Raw genomic sequence first — 18,561 nt, 5'->3', positions numbered from 1 at the left:
ATTGCACAAGGGTCCTGGTAAAAATGGTGGCTTCCTACGAAGCAATTCCATTCGGCAGATTTCACGCAAGAACTTTTCAGTGGGATCTGCTGGACAAATGGTCCGGATCGCATCTTCAGATGCATCAGCGGATAACCCTATATCCAAGGACAAGGGTGTCTCTCCTGTGGTGGTTATAGAGTGCTCATCTTCTAGAGGGCCGCAGATTCGGCATTCAGGATTGGATGCTGGTGACCACGGAGCCCAGCCCGAGAGGCTGGGGAGCAGTCACACAAGGAAAAAATTTCCAGGGAGTGTGATCAAGTCTGGAGACTTTTCTCCACATAAATATACTGGAGCTAAGGGTAAATTTATAATGCTCTAAGCTTAGCAAGACCTCTGCTTCAAGGTCAGCCGGTATTGATCCAGTGGGAAAAACATCACGGCAGTCGCCCACGTAAACAGACAGGGCGACACAAGAAGCAGGAGGGCAATGGCAAAAACTGCAAGGACTTTTCGCTGGGCGGAAAATCATGTGATAGCACTGTCAGCAGTGTTTCATCCCGGGAATGGAAACTGGGAAGCAGACTTCCTCAGCAGGCACGACCTCCACTCGGGAGAGTGGAAACTTCATCGGGAAGTTTTTTCCACATGATTGTAAACCGTTGGGAAATACCAAAGGTGGACATGATGGCGTCCCGTCTGAACAAAAAACGGGACAGGTATTGCGCCAGGTCAAGAGACCCTCAGGCAATAGCTGTGGACGTTCTGGTAACACCGTGGGTGTACCAGTCGGTGTATGTGTTCCCTCCTCTGCTTCTCATACCTAAGGTGCTGAGAATTATAAGACGTAGAGGAGTAAGAATTATACTCATGGCTCCGGATTGGCCAAGAAGGACTTGGTACCCGGAACTTCAAGAGATGCTTACAGAGGTCTTATGGCCTCTGCCGCTAAGAAGGGACTTGCTTCAGCAAGTACCATGTCTGTTCCAAGACTTACCGCAGCTGCGTTTGTCGGCATGGCGGTGGAAAGCCGGATCCTAAGGGAAAAAGGCATTCCGGAAGAGGTCATTCCTACCCTGGTCAAAGCCAGAAAGGAGGTGACCGCACAACATTATCACCACATGTGGCGAAAATATGTTGCGTGGTGTGAGGCCAGGAAGGCCCCACAAAGAAATTTCAACTCGGTCGCTTCCTGCATTTCCTGCAAACAGGAGTGTCTATGGGCCTCAAATTGGGGTCCATTAAGGTTCAAATTTCGGCCCTGTCGATTTTCTTCCAGAAAGAATTGGCTTCAGTTCCTGAAGTCCAGAAGTTTGTCAAGGGAGTATTGCATATACAACCCCCTTTTGTGCCTCCAGTGGCACTGTGGGATCTCAACGTAGTTCTGGGATTCCTCAAATCACATTGGTTTAAAACCAGTCAAATCTGTGGATTTGAAGCATCTCACATGAAAAGTGACCATGCTCTTGGCCCTGGCCTGGACCAGGCGAGTGTCAAATTGGTGGTTTTTTCTCAAAAAAGCCCATATCTGTTTGTCCATTCGGACAGGGCAGAGCTGCGGACTCGTCCCCAGTTCTCTCCCTAAAGGTGGTGTCAGTGTTTCACCTGAACCAGCTTATTGTGGTGCCTTGCACCTACTAGGGACTTGGAGGACTCCAAGTTGCTAGATGTTGTCAGGGCCCTGAAAATATTTTCCAGGACGGCTGGAGTCAGGAAAACTGACTTGCTGTTATCCTGTATGCACCCAACAAACTGGGTGCTCTTGCTTCTAAGCAGACTATTGCTAGTTGGATGTGTAATACAATTCAGCTTGCACATTCTGTGGCAGGCCTGCCACAGCCAAAATATGTAAATGCCCATTCCACAAGGAAGGTGGGCTCATCTTGGGCGGCTGCCCGAGGGGTCTCGGCTTTACAACTTTGCCGAGCAGCTACTTGGTCAGGGGCAAACACGTTTGCTAAATTCTACAAATTTGATACCCTGGCTAAGGAGGACCTGGAGTTCTCTCATTCGGTGCTGCAGAGTCATCCGCACTCTCCCGCCCGTTTGGGAGCTTTGGTATAATCCCCATGGTGCTTTCAGGAACCCCAGCATCCACTAGGACGATAGAGAAAATAAGAATTTACTTACCGATAATTCTATTTCTCGGAGTCCGTAGTGGATGCTGGGCGCCCATCCCAAGTGCGGATTATCTGCAATACTTGTACATAGTTACAAAAATCGGGTTATTATTGTTCTGAGCCATCTTTTCAGAGGCTCCGCTGTTATCATACTGTTAACTGGGTTTAGATCACAAGTTGTACGGTGTGATTGGTGTGGCTGGTATTGAGTCTTACCCGGGATTCAAAATTCCTCCCTTATTGTGTACGCTCGTCCGGGCACAGTACCTAACTGGCTTGGAGGAGGGTCATAGGGGGAGGAGCCAGTGCACACCACCTGATCGGAAAGCTTTACTTTTGTGCCCTGTCTCCTGCGGAGCCGCTATTCCCCATGGTCCTTTCAGGAACCCCAGCATCCACTACGGACTCCGAGAAATAGAATTATCGGTAAGTAAATTCTTATTTTTGTGGTACAGGACTGCCATTACCAATTCCATACGTTGCCGTTTGGTCTGTCCACGGCACCGAGGGTATTTACCAAAGTAATGGCCGAAATGATGATACTCCTTCGAAAGAAGGGAGTTATAATTATCCCGTACTTGGACGATCTCCTTATAAAGGCGAGGTCCAGGAAGCAGTTTTTGGTCGGAGTAGCACTATCTCAGGAAGTGCTACAACAGCACGGCTGGATTCTGAATATTCCAAAGTCGTAGCTGGTTCCTACGACGCGTCTGCTGTTCCTGGGTATGATTCTGGACACAGAACAGAAGAAGGTTTTTCTCCCGGAGGAGAAGGCCAAGGAGCTGTCATCTCTGGTCAGAGACCTCCTGAAACCAAAACAGGTGTCGGTGCATCACTGCACGCGAGTCCTGGGAAAGATGGTAGCTTCTTACGAGATAATTCCATTCGGCAGGTTCCATGCAAGGATCTTTAAGTGGGATCTGTTAGACAAGTGGTCCGGATCGCATCTTCAGATGCATCGGCTGATCACCCTGTCCCCGAGGGCCAGGGTGTCTCTGCTGTGCTGGCTGCAGAGTGCTCATCTTCTCGAGGGCCGCAGATTCTGCATACAGGACTGGGTCCTGGTGACCACGGATGCAAGCCTCCGAGGTTGGGGGGCAGTCACTCAGGGAAGAAACTTCCAAGGACAATGGTCGAGTCAGGAGGCTTCCCTACACATAAATATTCTGGAACTAAGGGCCATTTACAATGCCCTAAGTCAGGCAAAACCCCTGCTTCAAAACCAGCCGGTGCTGATTCAGTCAGACAACATCACGGCGGTCGCCCATGTAAACCGACAGGGCGGCACAAGAAGCAGGCTGGCGATGGCAGAAGCCACAAGGATTCTCCGATGGGCGGAAAATCACGTGATAGCACTGTCAGCAGTGTTCATTCCGGGAGTGGACAACTGGGAAGCAGACTTCCTCAGCAGGCACGACCTCCACCCGGGAGAGTGGGGACTTCATCCAGAAGTCTTCCAGCTGATTGTAAATCGTTGGGAAAGGCCACAGGTGGACATGATGGCGTCCCGCCTCAATAAAAAGCTAAAAAGATATTGCGCCAGGTCAAGGGACCCTCAGGCGATAGCTGTGGACGCTCTAGTGACACCGTGGGTGTACCAGTCGGTTTATGTGTTCCCTCCTCTTCCTCTCATACCAAAGGTACTGAGGATAATAAGAAAGAGAGAGTAAGAACTATACTCATTGTTCCGGATTGGCCAAGAAGGACTTGGTACCCAGAACTACAAGAAATGATCTCAGAGGACCCTTGGCCTCTGCCTCTTAGACAGGACCTGCTACAGCAGGGGCCCTGTCTGTTCCAAGACTTACCGCTGCTGCGTTTGACGGCATGGCGGTTGAACGCCGGATCCTGATGGAAAAGGGCATTCCGGTTGAAGTCATTCCTACGCTGATAAAAGCTAGGAAGGATGTGACAGCAAAACATTATCACCGCATATGGCGAAAATATGTTGCTTGGTGTGAGGCTATGAAGGCCCCAACAGAAGAATTTCAGCTTGGTCGATTTCTGCACTTCCTACAGTCAGGAGTGACTATGGGCCTAAAATTGGGATTCATTAAAGTCCAGATTTCGGCCCTGTCTATTTTCTTTCAAAAAGAACTGGCTTCACTGCCTGAAGTTCAGACGTTTGTTAAGGGAGTGCTGCATATTCAGCCCCCTTTTGTGCCCCCAGTGGCACCTTGGGATCTCAACGTTGTGTTGGATTTCCTAAAATCACATTGGTTTGAGCCACTTCAGACCGTGGAGTTGAAATATCTCAAGTGGAAAGTGGTCATGCTTTTGGCCTTGGCTTCGGCTAGGCGGGTGTCAGAATTGGCGGCTTTGTCCTGTAAAAGCCCCTATCTGATCTTCCATATGGACAGGGCAGAATTGAGGACTCGTCCCCAATTTCTCCCTAAGGTGGTATCAGCGTTTCATTTGAACCAACCTATTGTGGTGCCTGCGGCTACTTGGGACTTGGAGGCTTCCAAGTTGCTGGACGTAGTCCGGGCCCTGAAAATCTATGTTTCCAGGACGGCTAGAGTCAGAAAGACTGACTCGCTGTTTATCCTGCATGCACCCAACAAGCTGGGTGCTCCTTCTAAGCAGACTATTGCTCGCTGGATCTGTTGCACGATTCAACTTGCACATTCTGCGGCTGGACTGCCGCATCCTAAATCAGTAAAAGCCCATTCCACGAGGAAGGTGGTCTCTTCTTGGGCGGCTGCCCGAGGGGTCTCGGCTTTACAACTTTGCCGAGCTGCTACCTGGTCGGGTTCAAACACGTTTGCAAAATTCTACAAGTTTGATACCCTGGCTGAGGAGGACCTTGAGTTTGCTCATTCGGTGCTGCAGAGTCATCCGCACTCTCCCGCCCGTTTGGGAGCTTTGGTATAATCCCCATGGTCCTTACGGAGTACCCAGCATCCACTAGGACGTCAGAGAAAATAAGATTTTACTCACCGGTAAATCTATTTCTCGTAGTCCGTAGTGGATGCTGGGAGCCCGTCCCAAGTGCGGAATTCTGCAATACTTGTATATAGTTATTGCTTAACTATAGGGTTTTTTGTTCTGAGCCATCAGTTTAATGAGGCTCAGTTGTTGTTCATACTGTTAACTGGGTATAGTTATCACGAGTTGTACGGTGTGATTGGTGTGGCTGGTATGAGTCTTACCCTGGATTCCAAATCCTTTCCTTGTAGTTTCAGCTCTTCCGGGCACAGTTTCCCTAACTGAGGTCTGGAGGAGGGGCATAGAGGGAGGAGCCAGTGCATACCAGGTATAGTACCTAATCTTTCTTTCTCTGACGTCCTAAGTGGATGCTGGGACTCCGTAAGGACCATGGGGAATAGCGGCTCCGCAGGAGACTGGGCACAACTAAAAGAAAGCTTTAGACTACTGGTGTGCACTGGCTCCTCCCACTATGACCCTCCTCCAGACTTCAGTTAGAATCTTGTGCCCGGCTGAGCTGGATGGCACACTAGGGGCTCTCCTGAGCTCCTAGAAAGAAAGTATATTTTAGGTTTTTTATTTTACAGTGAGATCTGCTGGCAACAGACTCACTGCAGCGAGGGACTAAGGGGAGAAGAAGCGAACCTACCTAACTGGTGGTAGCTTGGCCTTCTTAGGCTACTGGACACCATTAGCTCCAGAGGGATCGACCACAGGACCCCGACCTCGGTGTTCGGTCCCGGAGCCGCGCCGCCGGCCCCCTTACAGAGCCAGAAGCAAGAAGTGTTCCTGAAAATCGGCGGCAGAAGACTTCTGTCTTCAACAAGGTAGCGCACAGCACTGCAGCTGTGCGCCATTGCTCCTCATGCACACCTCACACTCCGGTCACTGATGGGTGCAGGGCGCTGGGGGGGGGGCGCCCTGAGGGCAATATAAGACACCTTGGCTGGCAAATCTACACCATATATAGTCAGGAAGGCTATATAGGTGTAAAAATACCCCTGCCAGAATTCCAGAAAAAGCGGGAGAAGTCCGCCGGAAAAGGGGCGGGGCCATCTCCCTCAGCACACTGGCGCCATTTTTCCCTCACAGCTCCGCTGGAAGGACGCTCCCTGGCTCTCCCCTGCAGTGTCAAGCTACATAAGGGTAAAAAAGAGAGGGGGGGCACTAAATTTAGGCGCAGTATATATAATATAAGCAGCTATAAGGGAAAAACACTCATTTATAGTGGGATCCCTGTGTTATATAGCGCTCTGGTGTGTGCTGGCATACTCTCTATCTGTCTCCCCAAAGGGCTTTGTGGGGTCCTGTCCTCTGTCAGAGCATTCCCTGTGTGTATGCGGTGTGTCGGTACGGCTGTGTCGACATGTTTGATGAGGAGGCTTATGTGGAGGCGGAACAGATGCTGATAAATGTGATGTCACCCCCTGCGGAGTCGACACCTGAGTGGATGGTTCTGTGGAAGGAATTACGCGACAGTGTCGACTCCTTGCATAAAAGGTTTGACGACATACCAAATGTGGGACAGCCGGCTTCTCAGCCTGTGCCTGCCTAGGCGTCGCAAAAGCCATCAGGGGCTCTAAAACGCCCGCTACCTCAGATGGCAGACACAGATGTCGACACGGATGCTGACTCCAGTGTCGACGACGATGAGACTAATGTAACTTCCAATAGGGCCACACGTTATATGATTGAGGCAATGAAAAATGTGTTGCATATTTCTGATGTTACCCCGGGTACCACAAAAAAGGGTATTATGTTTGGAGAGAAAAAACTACCAGTTGCTTTTCCTCCATCTGAGGAATTAAATGAAGTGTGTGAAGAAGCATGGGCTTCCCCTGATAAGAAACTGGTAATTTCTAAGAGGTTACTAATGGCGTACCCTTTCCCGCCAGAGGATAGGTCACGTTGGGAAACATCCCCTAGGGTGGATAAAGCGCTCACATGCTTGTCAAAGAAGGTGGCACTACCGTCTCCGGATACGGCCGCCCTGAAGGAATCTGCTGATAGAAAGCAGGAGGCTATCCTGAAGTCTATATATACACACACAGGTGTTATACTGAGACCAGCTATTGCTTCAGCATGGATGTGCAGTGCTGCAGCTGCGTTGTCAGATTCCCTGTCGGAAAATATTGATACCCTAGACAGGGACACTATATTGCTAACCGTAGAGCATATTAAAGACGCACTCTTATACATGAGGGATGCACAGAGGGATATTTGCCGGCTGGCATCTAAAATAAGTGCAGTGTCCATTTCTGCCAGGAGAGGGTTATGGACCCGGCAGTGGACAGGAGATGCAGATTCTAAAAGGCACATGGAAGTTTTGCCTTATAAGGGTGAGGAGTTGTTCGGGGATGGTCTCTCGGACCTCGTTTCCACAGCAACAGCTGGGAAGTCTACATTTTTACCCCATGTTCCCTCACAGCCAAAGAAAGCACCGTATTATCAGGTACAGTCCTTTCGGCCCCAGAAAGGCAAGCGGGTTAGAGGCGCGTCCTTTCTGCCCAGAGGCAGAGGTAGAGGGAAAAAGCTGCAGTATACAGCCAGTTCCCAGGAGCAAAAGTCCTCCCCCGCTTCCTCTAAGTCCACAGCATGACGCTGGGGCTCCACAGGCGGAGCCAGGTACGGTGGGGGCCCGTCTCAAAAATTTCAGCGATCAGTGGGCTCGCTCACGGGTGGATCCCTGGATCTATCAAGTAGTATCTCAGGGGTACAAGCTGGAATTCGAGACGTCTCCCCCCTGCCGTTTCCTCAAATCTGCCTTACCAACAACTCCCTCAGGCAGGGAGGCAGTGTTACAGGCAATTCACAAGCTGTATTCACAACAGGTGATAGTAAAGGTGCCCCTACTTCAACAAGGACGGGGTTACTATTCCACAATGTTTGTGTTACCGAAACCGGACGGTTCGGTGAGACCCATTTTAAATTTGAAATCCTTGAACACGTATATAAAAAAATTCAAGTTCAAGATGGAATCGCTCAGGGCGGTTATTGCAAGCCTGGACGAGGGGGATTACATGGTATCACTGGACATCAAGGATGCTTACCTGCATGTCCCCATTTACCAGCCTTACCAGGAGTACCTCAGATTTGTGGTACAGGGTTGTCATTACCAATTCCAGACGTTGCCGTTCGGTCTATCCACGGCTCCGAGGGTCTTTACCAAGGTAATGGCCGAAATGATGATACTCCTTCGAAAGAAGGGAGTTTTAATTATCCCGTACTTGGACGATCTCCTGATAAAGGCGAGGTCCAGGGAGCAATTGTTGGTCGGGGTAGCACTATCTCGGGAGGTGCTACAACAGCACGGCTGGATTCTAAATATTCCAAAGTCACAGCTGGTCCCTATGACACGTCTACTGTTCCTGGGGATGGTTCTGGACACAGAACAGAAAAAAGTGTTTCTCCCGGAGAAGAAGGCCAAGGAGCTGTCATCTCTAGTCAGAGGCCTCCTAAAACCAAAACAGGTGTCGGTGCATCACTGCACGCGGATCCTGGGAAAGATGGTAGCTTCCTACGAAGCAATTCCATTCGGCAGGTTCCATGCAAGAACTTTTCAGTGGGACCTGTTGGACAAGTGGTCCGGATTGCATCTTCAGATGCATCGGCTGATAACCCTGTCTCCAAGGACCTGGGTGTCTCTGCTGTGGTGGCTGCAGAGTGCTCATCTTCAAGAGGGCCGCAGATTCGGCATACAGGACTGGGTCCTGGTGACCACGGATGCCAGCCTTCGAGGCTGGGGGGCAGTCACACAGGGAAGAAACTTCCAAGGACTATGGTCAAGTCAGGAGACTTCCCTGCACATAAATATTCTGGAACTGAGGGCCATTTACAATGCCCTAAGTCAGGCAAAACCCCTGCTTCAAAACCAGCCGGTACTGATCCAGTCAGACAACATCACGGCGGTCGCCCATGTAAACTGACAGTTCGGCACGAGAAGCAGGACGGCGATGGCAGAAGCCACAAGGATTCTCAGATGGGCGGAAAATCACGTGTTAGCACTGGCAGCAGTGTTCATTCCGGGAGTGGACAACTGGGAAGCAGACTTCCTCAGCAGGCACGACCTCCACCCGGGAGAGAGGGGACTTCATCCAGAAGTCTTCCAACTGATTGTAAACCGTTGGGAAAGGCCACAGGTGGACATGATGGCGTCCCGCCTAAACAAAAAGCTAGAAAAATATTGCGCCAGGTCAAGAGACCCGCAGGCGATAGCTGTGGACGCTCTAGTGACACCGTGGGTGTACCGGTCGGTTTATGTATTCCCTCCTCTTCCTCTCATACCAAAGGTACTGAGGATAATAAGGAGAAGAGGAGTAAGAACTATACTCATTGTTCCGGATTGGCCAAGAAGAGCTTGGTACCCGGAACTTCAGGAAATGATCTCAGAGGACCCATGGCCTCTGCCGCTCAGACAGGACCTGCTGCAGCAGGGGCCCTGTCTGTTCCAAGACTTACCGCGGCTGCGTTTGACGGCATGGCGGTTGAACACCGGATCCTGAAGGAAAAGGGCATTCCGGAGGAAGTCATTCCTACGCTGATTAAAGCTAGGAAAGAAGTAACCGCAAACCATTATCACCGCATATGGCGAAAATATGTTGCGTGGTGTGAGGCCAGGAAGGCCCCAACGGAAGAATTTCAGCTGGGCCGTTTCCTGCACTTCCTACAGTCAGGGGTGACTATGGGCCTAAAATTGGGTTCCATTAAGGTCCAAATATCGTCTCTATCGATTTTCTTCCAGAGAGAACTGGCTTCACTGCCTGAAGTTCAAACTTTTGTTAAAGGAGTGCTGCATATTCAGCCCCCTTTTGTGCCTCCAGTGGCACCTTGGGATCTCAACGTGGTGTTGGATTTCCTAAAGTCACATTGGTTTGAGCCACTTAAAACCGTGGAATTGAAGTATCTCACGTGGAAAGTGGTCATGTTGTTGGCCTTGGCTTCGGCCAGGCGTGTATCAGAATTGGCGGCTTTGTCATGTAAAAGCCCTTATATGATTTTCCATATGGATAGGGCAGAATTGAGGACTCGTCCCCAATTTTTCCCTAAGGTGGTATCAGCCTTTCATCTGAACCAACCTATCGTGGTGCCTGCGGCTACTAAAGACTTGGAGGCTTCCAAGTTGTTGGACGTAGTCAGGGCCCTGAAAATTTATGTTTCCAGGACAGCTGGAGTCAGAAAGACTGACTCGCTATTTATCCTGTATGCGCCCAACAAGTTGGGTGCACCTGCTTCAAAGCAGACTATTGCTCGCTGGATCTGTAGTACGATTCAGCTTGCACATTCTGCGGCTGGACTGCCGCATCCTAAATCAGTGAAAGCCCATTCCACGAGGAAGGTGGGCTCTTCTTGGGCGGCTGCCCGAGGGGTCTCGGCTCTACAACTTTGCCGAGCAGCTACTTGGTCGGAGTCAAACACATTTGCTAAATTCTACAAGTTTGACACCCTGGCTGAGGAGGACCTAGAGTTTGCCCATTCGGTGCTGCAGAGTCATCCGCACTCTCCCGCCCGTTTGGGAGCTTTGGTATAATCCCCATGGTCCTTACGGAGTCCCAGCATCCACTCAGGACGTCAGAGAAAATAAGAATTTACTCACCGGTAATTCTATTTCTCGTAGACCGTAGTGTATGCTGGGCGCCCATCCCAAGTGCGGATTGTCTGCAATACTTGTATATAGTTATTGTTTAACTAAAGGGGTATTGTTGAGCCATCTGTTGAGAGGCTCAGTTGTTATCATACTGTTAACTGGGTATTGTATCACGAGTTATACGGTGTGATTGGTGTGGCTGGTATGAGTCTTACCCGGGATTCAAAATCCTTCCTTATTGTATCAGCTCTTCCGGGCACAGTATCCTAACTGAAGTCTGGAGGAGGGTCATAGTGGGAGGAGCCAGTGCACACCAGTAGTCTAAAGCTTTCTTTTAGTTGTGCCCAGTCTCCTGCGGAGCCGCTATTCCCCATGGTCCTTACGGAGTCCCAGCATCCACTACGGACTACGAGAAATAGAATTACCGGTGAGTAAATTCTTATTTTAAAGAGTGCCCAGTCTCCTGCGGAGCCCGTCTATTCCCCATGGTCCTTACGGAGTACCCAGCATCCACTACGGACTACGAGAAATAGATTTACCGGTGAGTAAAATCTTATTTTTTTCTTTGCATCCCGAACAATTTTCCTGGCAGATGTGGCTGAAATTTTTGTTGGTCTACCTGACCATGATTTGGTTTCCACAGAATCCCTCATTTTCCACTTCTTAATTAGAGTTTGAACACTGCTGATTGGCATTCTCAATTGCTTGGATATCTTTTTATAACCCTTTCCTGTTTTATACAGTTCAATTACCTTTTCCCGCAGATCCTTTTTCAATTCTTTTGCTTTCCCCATGACTCAGAATCCAGACACATCAGTGCAGCACTGGATGAAAGATGCAAGGGTCTTTCAGGAGTCCAGATTCTCACTGACCTTTTATACACACACACTGATTACAAGCAAACAGATCACAGGTGAGGATGGTTACCTTTAGTAGCCATTCAAATCCGTTTGTGTCAACTTGTGTGCATGTTATCAGGCCAAAATCTCCAGGGTATGTAAACTTTTGATCAGGGTCATTTGGGTAGTTTCTGTTGTCATTATGATTTAAAAAGAGTAAACACAGTTGTTTGACAATAAATGGCTTCACCCAACCACTAACCATGAGTGAAAGAAAAGTTTGTGAGTGATCATTCATATTCTCTGACAAATGGCCAGAATATCACAAATTCTGCTAGGGCATGTAAACTTATGAGCACAACTGTATATATAGTGTTTCACAGGATATACTGTTTGGTATTTTTCTCTGTGTATTTCAGTCACCTTATACCACTTAAGTCCTCTTTTTGTGATCTGCATTGCAATCACACTCCACAGAGGTTTTTTGTCAGGTACTGTGTCTGGCTATATTGTACTATTACGCCCTAGGACTACATTCGCCAATAATGTCTGCGTCACAGGGCGGGAGATCTGTGGCTGATCCTGCATCATGCAGTGCTGACGCCGCAGATTTATCTGAGGAAAATATTCCAGCTGAGGGTCCAGGTATTGGGAGTTCTGTATTCCTCGGTCAGCCTGCAGCACCGGTGGCACACCATGACCCACCTTGGGCTGCTTTTTTTAAATTTACATGCAGCCCTCTCATCACTGACATATCATGCATTTGCTTATATAGTCTGTGCTGCTGTCCCACCCCTAGGGGTGCTAGGGGTGTCTGACCCCCACAGTGTTTTTTTCAGAGTGAAAGTCATATGTGTACCAAGTTTGGTGTAAACTGCTCCAGACATTCCAGAGTTATACTGTCTGCTGAAAAACTCATTGCTGCTGCCTCACCCCTAGGGGTGTCTTCCCCCCACAGTGTTTGTTTGCAGATGTGTACCAATTTTGGAGTACATGGGTCCAGCAATTACGGAGTTATTCTGTCTCCTGATATACTCTGTGCTGCTGTCCCGCCCCCTAGGGGTGCTAGGGATTTCTATTTTTTTAGTTGCCTCTGGTGTGTTTTAATACGCTCATATGCCAAATTTCACTATCTTCGCTTGTAAACTGTGGATTTGTATAAAAAGACAGACAGAAGGACACATTTTCACTTTTATATATAGTAGATTTCTAACTAGTTGTTTAACTGTTTTTCAGTTTATTATTGACTATGGAGCTGCCAACAAATACTGATGGAGATCCAAGTACAGATGGAACAACAGTTAACATTATAGAGACCAGTACTTCTGGAAACATGGATGTACAGGTTGGAGTTACTGCTGAAGCAGTCATGCCTGTAGTCACGGGACAGATAACCAACACGGGGCCTTGTCACAAAATACAACCAAAGAGCATAGCTCCCTCTACTAGAAGAAGGAAGTCTAGAACACCATATGAGTCTTACCCCATAGTAGAACAAGCTAAAAGTGCATTACAGTCACAAAGTGTCACCACAACTTCGGTTGCAAGCACAAATGTTGAACAGAATCTTGGCAGGCATTGCCGCAGCATATATGGTATCCAGAGCCTCCAGGCATATGTAAAAGTAAAACAGGTTTGTTTATTATTAAATTACATTATTTACAAGAACATTTTAATGGTTTTAAGAGTATTTTACCAGAATGTGGATTTTTTTAAATAGTGAAATTGGTACTTTCATTACAACAATAAGGGCCTAATTCAGAGTTGTACGCTATGCCGATGTTTTTGCAATTGAGTGATTATCGACATACTGTATTGCGTATGTGCTGTGATTGCACTGCAGAGTGATTAACAGAAAGTGACCATTTGGGGGTGGTAACGGGCAGTGTTAGACTGGGGCATGTAGGGACCACCGGGGAAATGCAGTGGTAGGGGCCCATGTTAGCGGTGTGGCCAGTCTGCAGAGAGGGTGTGGCCTGCCACCTCATTGGTTTGACCAACCATGAGAGAGTGCAACTTTCTCTAACGTCCTAGTGGATGCTGGGGACTCCGTCAGGACCATGGGGAATAGCGGGCTCCGCAGGAGACAGGGCACATCTAAAAAAAAGCTTTTAGGTCACATGGTGTGTACTGGCTCCTCCCCCTATGACCCTCCTCCAAGCCTCAGTTAGGTTTTTGTGCCCGTCCGAGAAGGGTGCAATCTAGGTGGCTCTCTTAAAGAGCTGTTTAGAAAAGTTTTTTTTTTAGGTTTCATTCAGTGATTCCTGCTGGCAACAGGATCACTGCAACGAGGGACTTAGGGGAGAGATCTTCAACTCACCTGCGTGCAGGATGGATTGGGATCTTAGGCTACTGGACACTGAGCTCCAGAGGGAGTCGGAACACAGGTCAGCCTGGGGTTCGTCCCGGAGCCGCGCCGCCGATCCCCCTTACAGACGCTGAAGAAGACGGCAGAACGGAGGTCCGGAAACAGGCGGCAGAAGACTTCACAGTCTTCATGAAGGTAGCGCACAGCACTGCAGCTGTGCGCCATTGTTGTCACACGGCTCACTGACCTAGTCACGGAGGGTGCAGGGCGCTGCTGGGGGCGCCCTGGGCAGCAATATAAGTACCTTATTGGCAAAATAAATACATCACATATAGCCATTAAGGCTATATGTATGTATTTTAACCCAGGCCAGTTCTTAAAAACCGGGAGAAAAAGCCCGCCGGAAAGGGGGCGGAGCTTATTCTCCTCAGCACACAGCGCCATTTTCCCTCACAGAAAGGCTGAGGGGAAGGCTCCCATGCTCTCCCCTGCACTGCACTACAGAAACAGGGTTAAAACAGAGAGGGGGGGCACTGATTTGGCGATATAAATATATATTAAATGCTATAAGGGAGGAACACTTTTATAAAGGTTGTCCCTGTATAATTATAGCATTTTGGTGTGTGCTGGCAAACTCTCCCTCTGTCTCCCCAAAGGGCTAGTGGGTCCTGTCCTCTATCAGAGCATTCCCTGTGTGGGTGCTGTATGTCGGTACGTGTGTGTCGACATGTATGAGGAAAATGTTGGTGAGGAGGCGGAGCAAATTGCCTGTAATGGTGATGTCACTCTCTAGGGAGTCGACACCGGAATGGATGGCTTACTTGTGGAAGTACGTGATCATGTCAACACGCTGCGAGCCGGTTGACGACATGAGACGACCGGCAAACAAATTAGTACCTGTCCAGGCGTCTCAGACACCGTCAGGGGCTTGTAAAAACGCCCATTTACCTCACGGACACTGACTCCAGTGTCGACGGTGAAGAAACAAACGTATTTTCCTTTAGGGCCACACGTTACATGTTAAGGGCATGAAGGAGGTGTTACATATTTCTGATACTACAAGTACCACAAATAATAAGAATTTACTTACCGATAATTCTATTTCTCGGAGTCCGTAGTGGATGCTGGGGTTCCTGAAAGGACCATGGGGAATAGCGGCTCCGCAGGAGACAGGGCACAAAAGTAAAGCTTTTACAGGTCAGGTGGTGTGTACTGGCTCCTCCCCCTACGACCCTCCTCCAGACTCCAGTTAGGTACTGTGCCCGGACGAGCGTACACAATAAGGGAGGATTTTGAATCCCGGGTAAGACTCATACCAGCCACACCAATCACACCGTACAACTTGTGATCTAAACCCAGTTAACAGTATGATAACAGAGGAGCCTCTGAAAGATGGCTTCCTAAACAATAACCCGAATTAGTTAACAATAACTATGTACAAGTATTGCAGATAATCCGCACTTGGGATGGGCGCCCAGCATCCACTACGGACTCCGAGAAATAGAATTATCGGTAAGTAAATTCTTATTTTCTCTATCGTCCTAAGTGGATGCTGGGGTTCCTGAAAGGACCATGGGGATTATACCAAAGCTCCCAAACGGGCGGGAGAGTGCGGATGACTCTGCAGCACCGAATGAGAGAACTCCAGGTCCTCCTTTGCCAGGGTATCAAATTTGTAAAAATTTACAAACGTGTTCTCCCCTGACCACGTAGCTGCTCGGCAGAGTTGTAATGCCGAGACCCCTCGGGCAGCCGCCCAAGATGAGCCCACCTTCCTTGCGGAATGGGCCTTAACAGATTTAGGCTGTGGCAGGCCTGCCACAGAATGTACAAGTTGAATCTTGTTACAAATCCAACGAGCAATCGACTGCTTAGAAGCAGGTGCACCCAACTTGTTGGGTGCATACAGTATAAACAGCGAGTCAGATTTTCTGACTCCAGCCGTCCTTTAAATGTATATTTTTAAGGCTCTGACAACGTCCAACAACTTGGAGTCCTTCAAGTCGTCTGTAGCCGCAGGCACTACAATAGGCTGGTTCAGGTGAAACGCTGATACCACCTTAGGGAGAAAATGCGGACGCGTCCGCAGCTCTGCCCTATGTCGAATGGAAAATTAAATAAGGGCTTTTATAAAACAAAGCCGCCAGTTCAGATACTCTCCCGGCCGAAGCCAGGGCCAGTAACATAGTCACTTTCCATGTGAGATATTTCAAATCCACATTCTTTAGTGGTTCAAACCAATTGGATTTGAGGAAATCTAAAACTACATTTAGATCCCACGGTGCCACCTTAGGCACCACAGGAGGCTGTATATGCAGTACTCCTTTGATAAAAATCTGGACCTCAGGGACTGAGGCCAATTCTTTTTGGAAGAATATTGATAGGGCCGAAATTTGAACCTTAATAGATCCCAATTTGAGACCCATAGACAATCCTGATTGCAGGAAATGTAGGAAAACGACCCAGTTGAAATTCCTCCATCGGAGCACTCCGCTGCTCGCACCACGCAACATATTTTCGCCAAATACGGCGATAATGCTTCGCGGTGACTTCCTTCCTTGCCTTTATCAAGGTAGGAATGACTTCTTCTGGAATGCCTTTTCCTTTTAGGATCTGGCATTCAAACGCCATGCCGTCAAACGCAGCCGCGGTAAGTCTTGAAAAAGACAAGGACCCTGCTGAAGCAGGTCCCTTCTCAGAAGTAGAGGCCACGGATCGTCCGTGACCATCTCTTGAAGTTCCGGGTACCAAGTCCTTCTTGGCCAATCCGGAGCCACTAGTCTTACTCCTCTTTGCCGTATAATCCTCAATACCTTTGGTATGAGAGGCAGAGGAGGAAACACATATACGGACTGGTACACCCAAGGTGTTACCAACGCGTCCACAGCTATTGCCTGCGGATCTCTTGACCTGGCGCAATAACTGTCCAGTGTCTTGTTGAGGCGAGACGCCATCATGTCCACCATTGGTTTTACCCAACGGTTTAATAGCATGTGGAAAACTTCTGGATGAAGTACCCACTCTCCCGGGTGAAGGTCGTGTCTGCTGAGGAAGTCTGCTTCCCAGTTGTCCACGCCCGGGATGAATACTGCTGACAGTGCTATCACGTGATTCTCCGCCCAGCGAAGGATCCTGGCAGCTTCTGCCATTCTGTTTCTTGTGCCGCCCTGTCTGTTTACATGGGCGACTGCCGTGATGTTGTCCGACTGGATCAACACCGGTCTTCCTTGAAGCAGAGGTTCCGCCTGGCTTAGAGCATTGTAGATTGCTCTTAGTTCCAGAATGCTTATGTGAAGAGACTTTTTCAGGCTCGACCACACTCCCTGGAAATTTCTTCCCTGTGTGACTGCTCCCCAGCCTCTCAGGCTGGCATCCGTGGTCACCAGGATCCAATCCTGCATGCCGAATCTGCGGCCCTCCAATAGATGAGCCTCCTGCAACCACCACAGAAGGGATACCCTTGTCCTCGGCGACAGGGTTATCCGCAGGTGCATCTGAAGATGCGACCCTGACCATTTGTCCAACAGATCCCTTTGCATGGAATCTGCCGAAAGGGATTGCTTCGTAAGAAGCTACCATTTTTTCCCAGGACTCTTGTGCATTGATGTACAGACACCTTTCCTGGTTTTAGGAGGTTCCTGACCAGGTCAGATAACTCCTTGGCTTTTTCCTCGGGAAGAAAAACCTTTTTCTGAACTGTGTCCAGAATCATCCCCAGGAACAGCAGACGAGTTGTCGGCATTAATTGGGATTTTGGAATATTCAGAATCCATCCGTGCTGCTTTAGCACCTCTTGAGATAGTGCTAAACCCATCTCTAGCTGTTCTCTGGACCTTGTCCTTATTAGGAGATCGTCCAAGTATGGGATAATTAATATGCCTTTTCTTCGAAGAAGAAATATTATCTCGGCCATTACCTTTGTAAAGACCCGAGGTGCCGTGGACAAACCAAACGGCAGCGTCTGAAACTGATAGTGACAGTTTTGTACAACGAACCTGAGGTACCCCTGGTGTGAGGGGTAATTGGAACGTGGAGATACGCATCCTTGATGTCCAAGGATACCATAAAGTCCCCTTCTTCCAGGTTCGCTATCACTGCTCTGAGTGACTCCATCTTGAACTTGAACTTCTTTATGTACAGGTTCAAGGACTTCAGATTTAGAATAGGCCTTACCGAGCCATCCGGCTTCGGTACCACAAAAAGAGTGGAATAATACCCCTTCCCTTGTTGTAGAAGAGGTACCTTGACTATCACCTGCTGAGAATACAGCTTGTGAATGGCTTCCAAAACCGTCTCCCTTTCTGAGGGGGACGTTGGTAAAGCCGACTTCAGGAAACGGCGAGGTGGCTCTGTCTCTAATTTCAACCTGTACCCCTGAGATATTATCTGCAGGATCCAGGGATTTACCTGCGAGTGAGCCCACTGCGCGCTGTAATTTTTGAGACGACCGCCTACCGCCCCCAAGTCCGCTTGCGAAGCCCCAGCGTCATGCTGAGGCTTTTGTAGAAGCCGGGGAGGGCTTCTGTTCCTGGGAAGGAGCTGCCTGTTGCTGTCTCTTCCCTCGTCCTCTGCCTCGTGGCAGATATGAATAGCCCTTTGCTCTCTTATTTTTAAAGGAACGAAAAGGCTGCGGTTGAAAAGTCGGTGCCTTTTTCTGTTGGGGAGTGACTTGAGGTAGAAAGGTGGATTTCCCGGCCGTAGCCGTGGCCACCAAATCCGATAGACCGACCCCAAATAACTCCTCTACGCATCGCCTGTCCACTGTCGTGTCCATAAAGCTCTTCTGGCCGAAATGGACAT

The 18,561-nt window shown here is 49.0% G+C and overlaps 1 protein-coding gene across 1 annotated transcript in view; it reads left to right on the top strand.

Moving 5' to 3' along the window:
* The window catches only part of DNAH8 (dynein axonemal heavy chain 8), a 1,853,457-nt gene that overhangs the window by 51,274 nt on the left and 1,783,622 nt on the right, over positions 1–18,561 (top strand). Inside the window, exon 2 of the mRNA XM_063918852.1 lies at positions 12,690–13,086. Coding sequence (XP_063774922.1) covers positions 12,703–13,086 — 384 coding nt within the window. The 5' untranslated portion in view covers positions 12,690–12,702. The remainder of the gene's footprint in view (positions 1–12,689; positions 13,087–18,561) is intronic.

The sequence above is a fragment of the Pseudophryne corroboree genome, chromosome 4 (assembly GCF_028390025.1).
Source record: "Pseudophryne corroboree isolate aPseCor3 chromosome 4, aPseCor3.hap2, whole genome shotgun sequence".
Classification (NCBI taxonomy): Eukaryota; Metazoa; Chordata; class Amphibia; order Anura; family Myobatrachidae; genus Pseudophryne; species Pseudophryne corroboree.
Note: the sequence above shows the minus strand (reverse complement) of the source record. Positions and strands in the feature narration are given on the sequence as shown.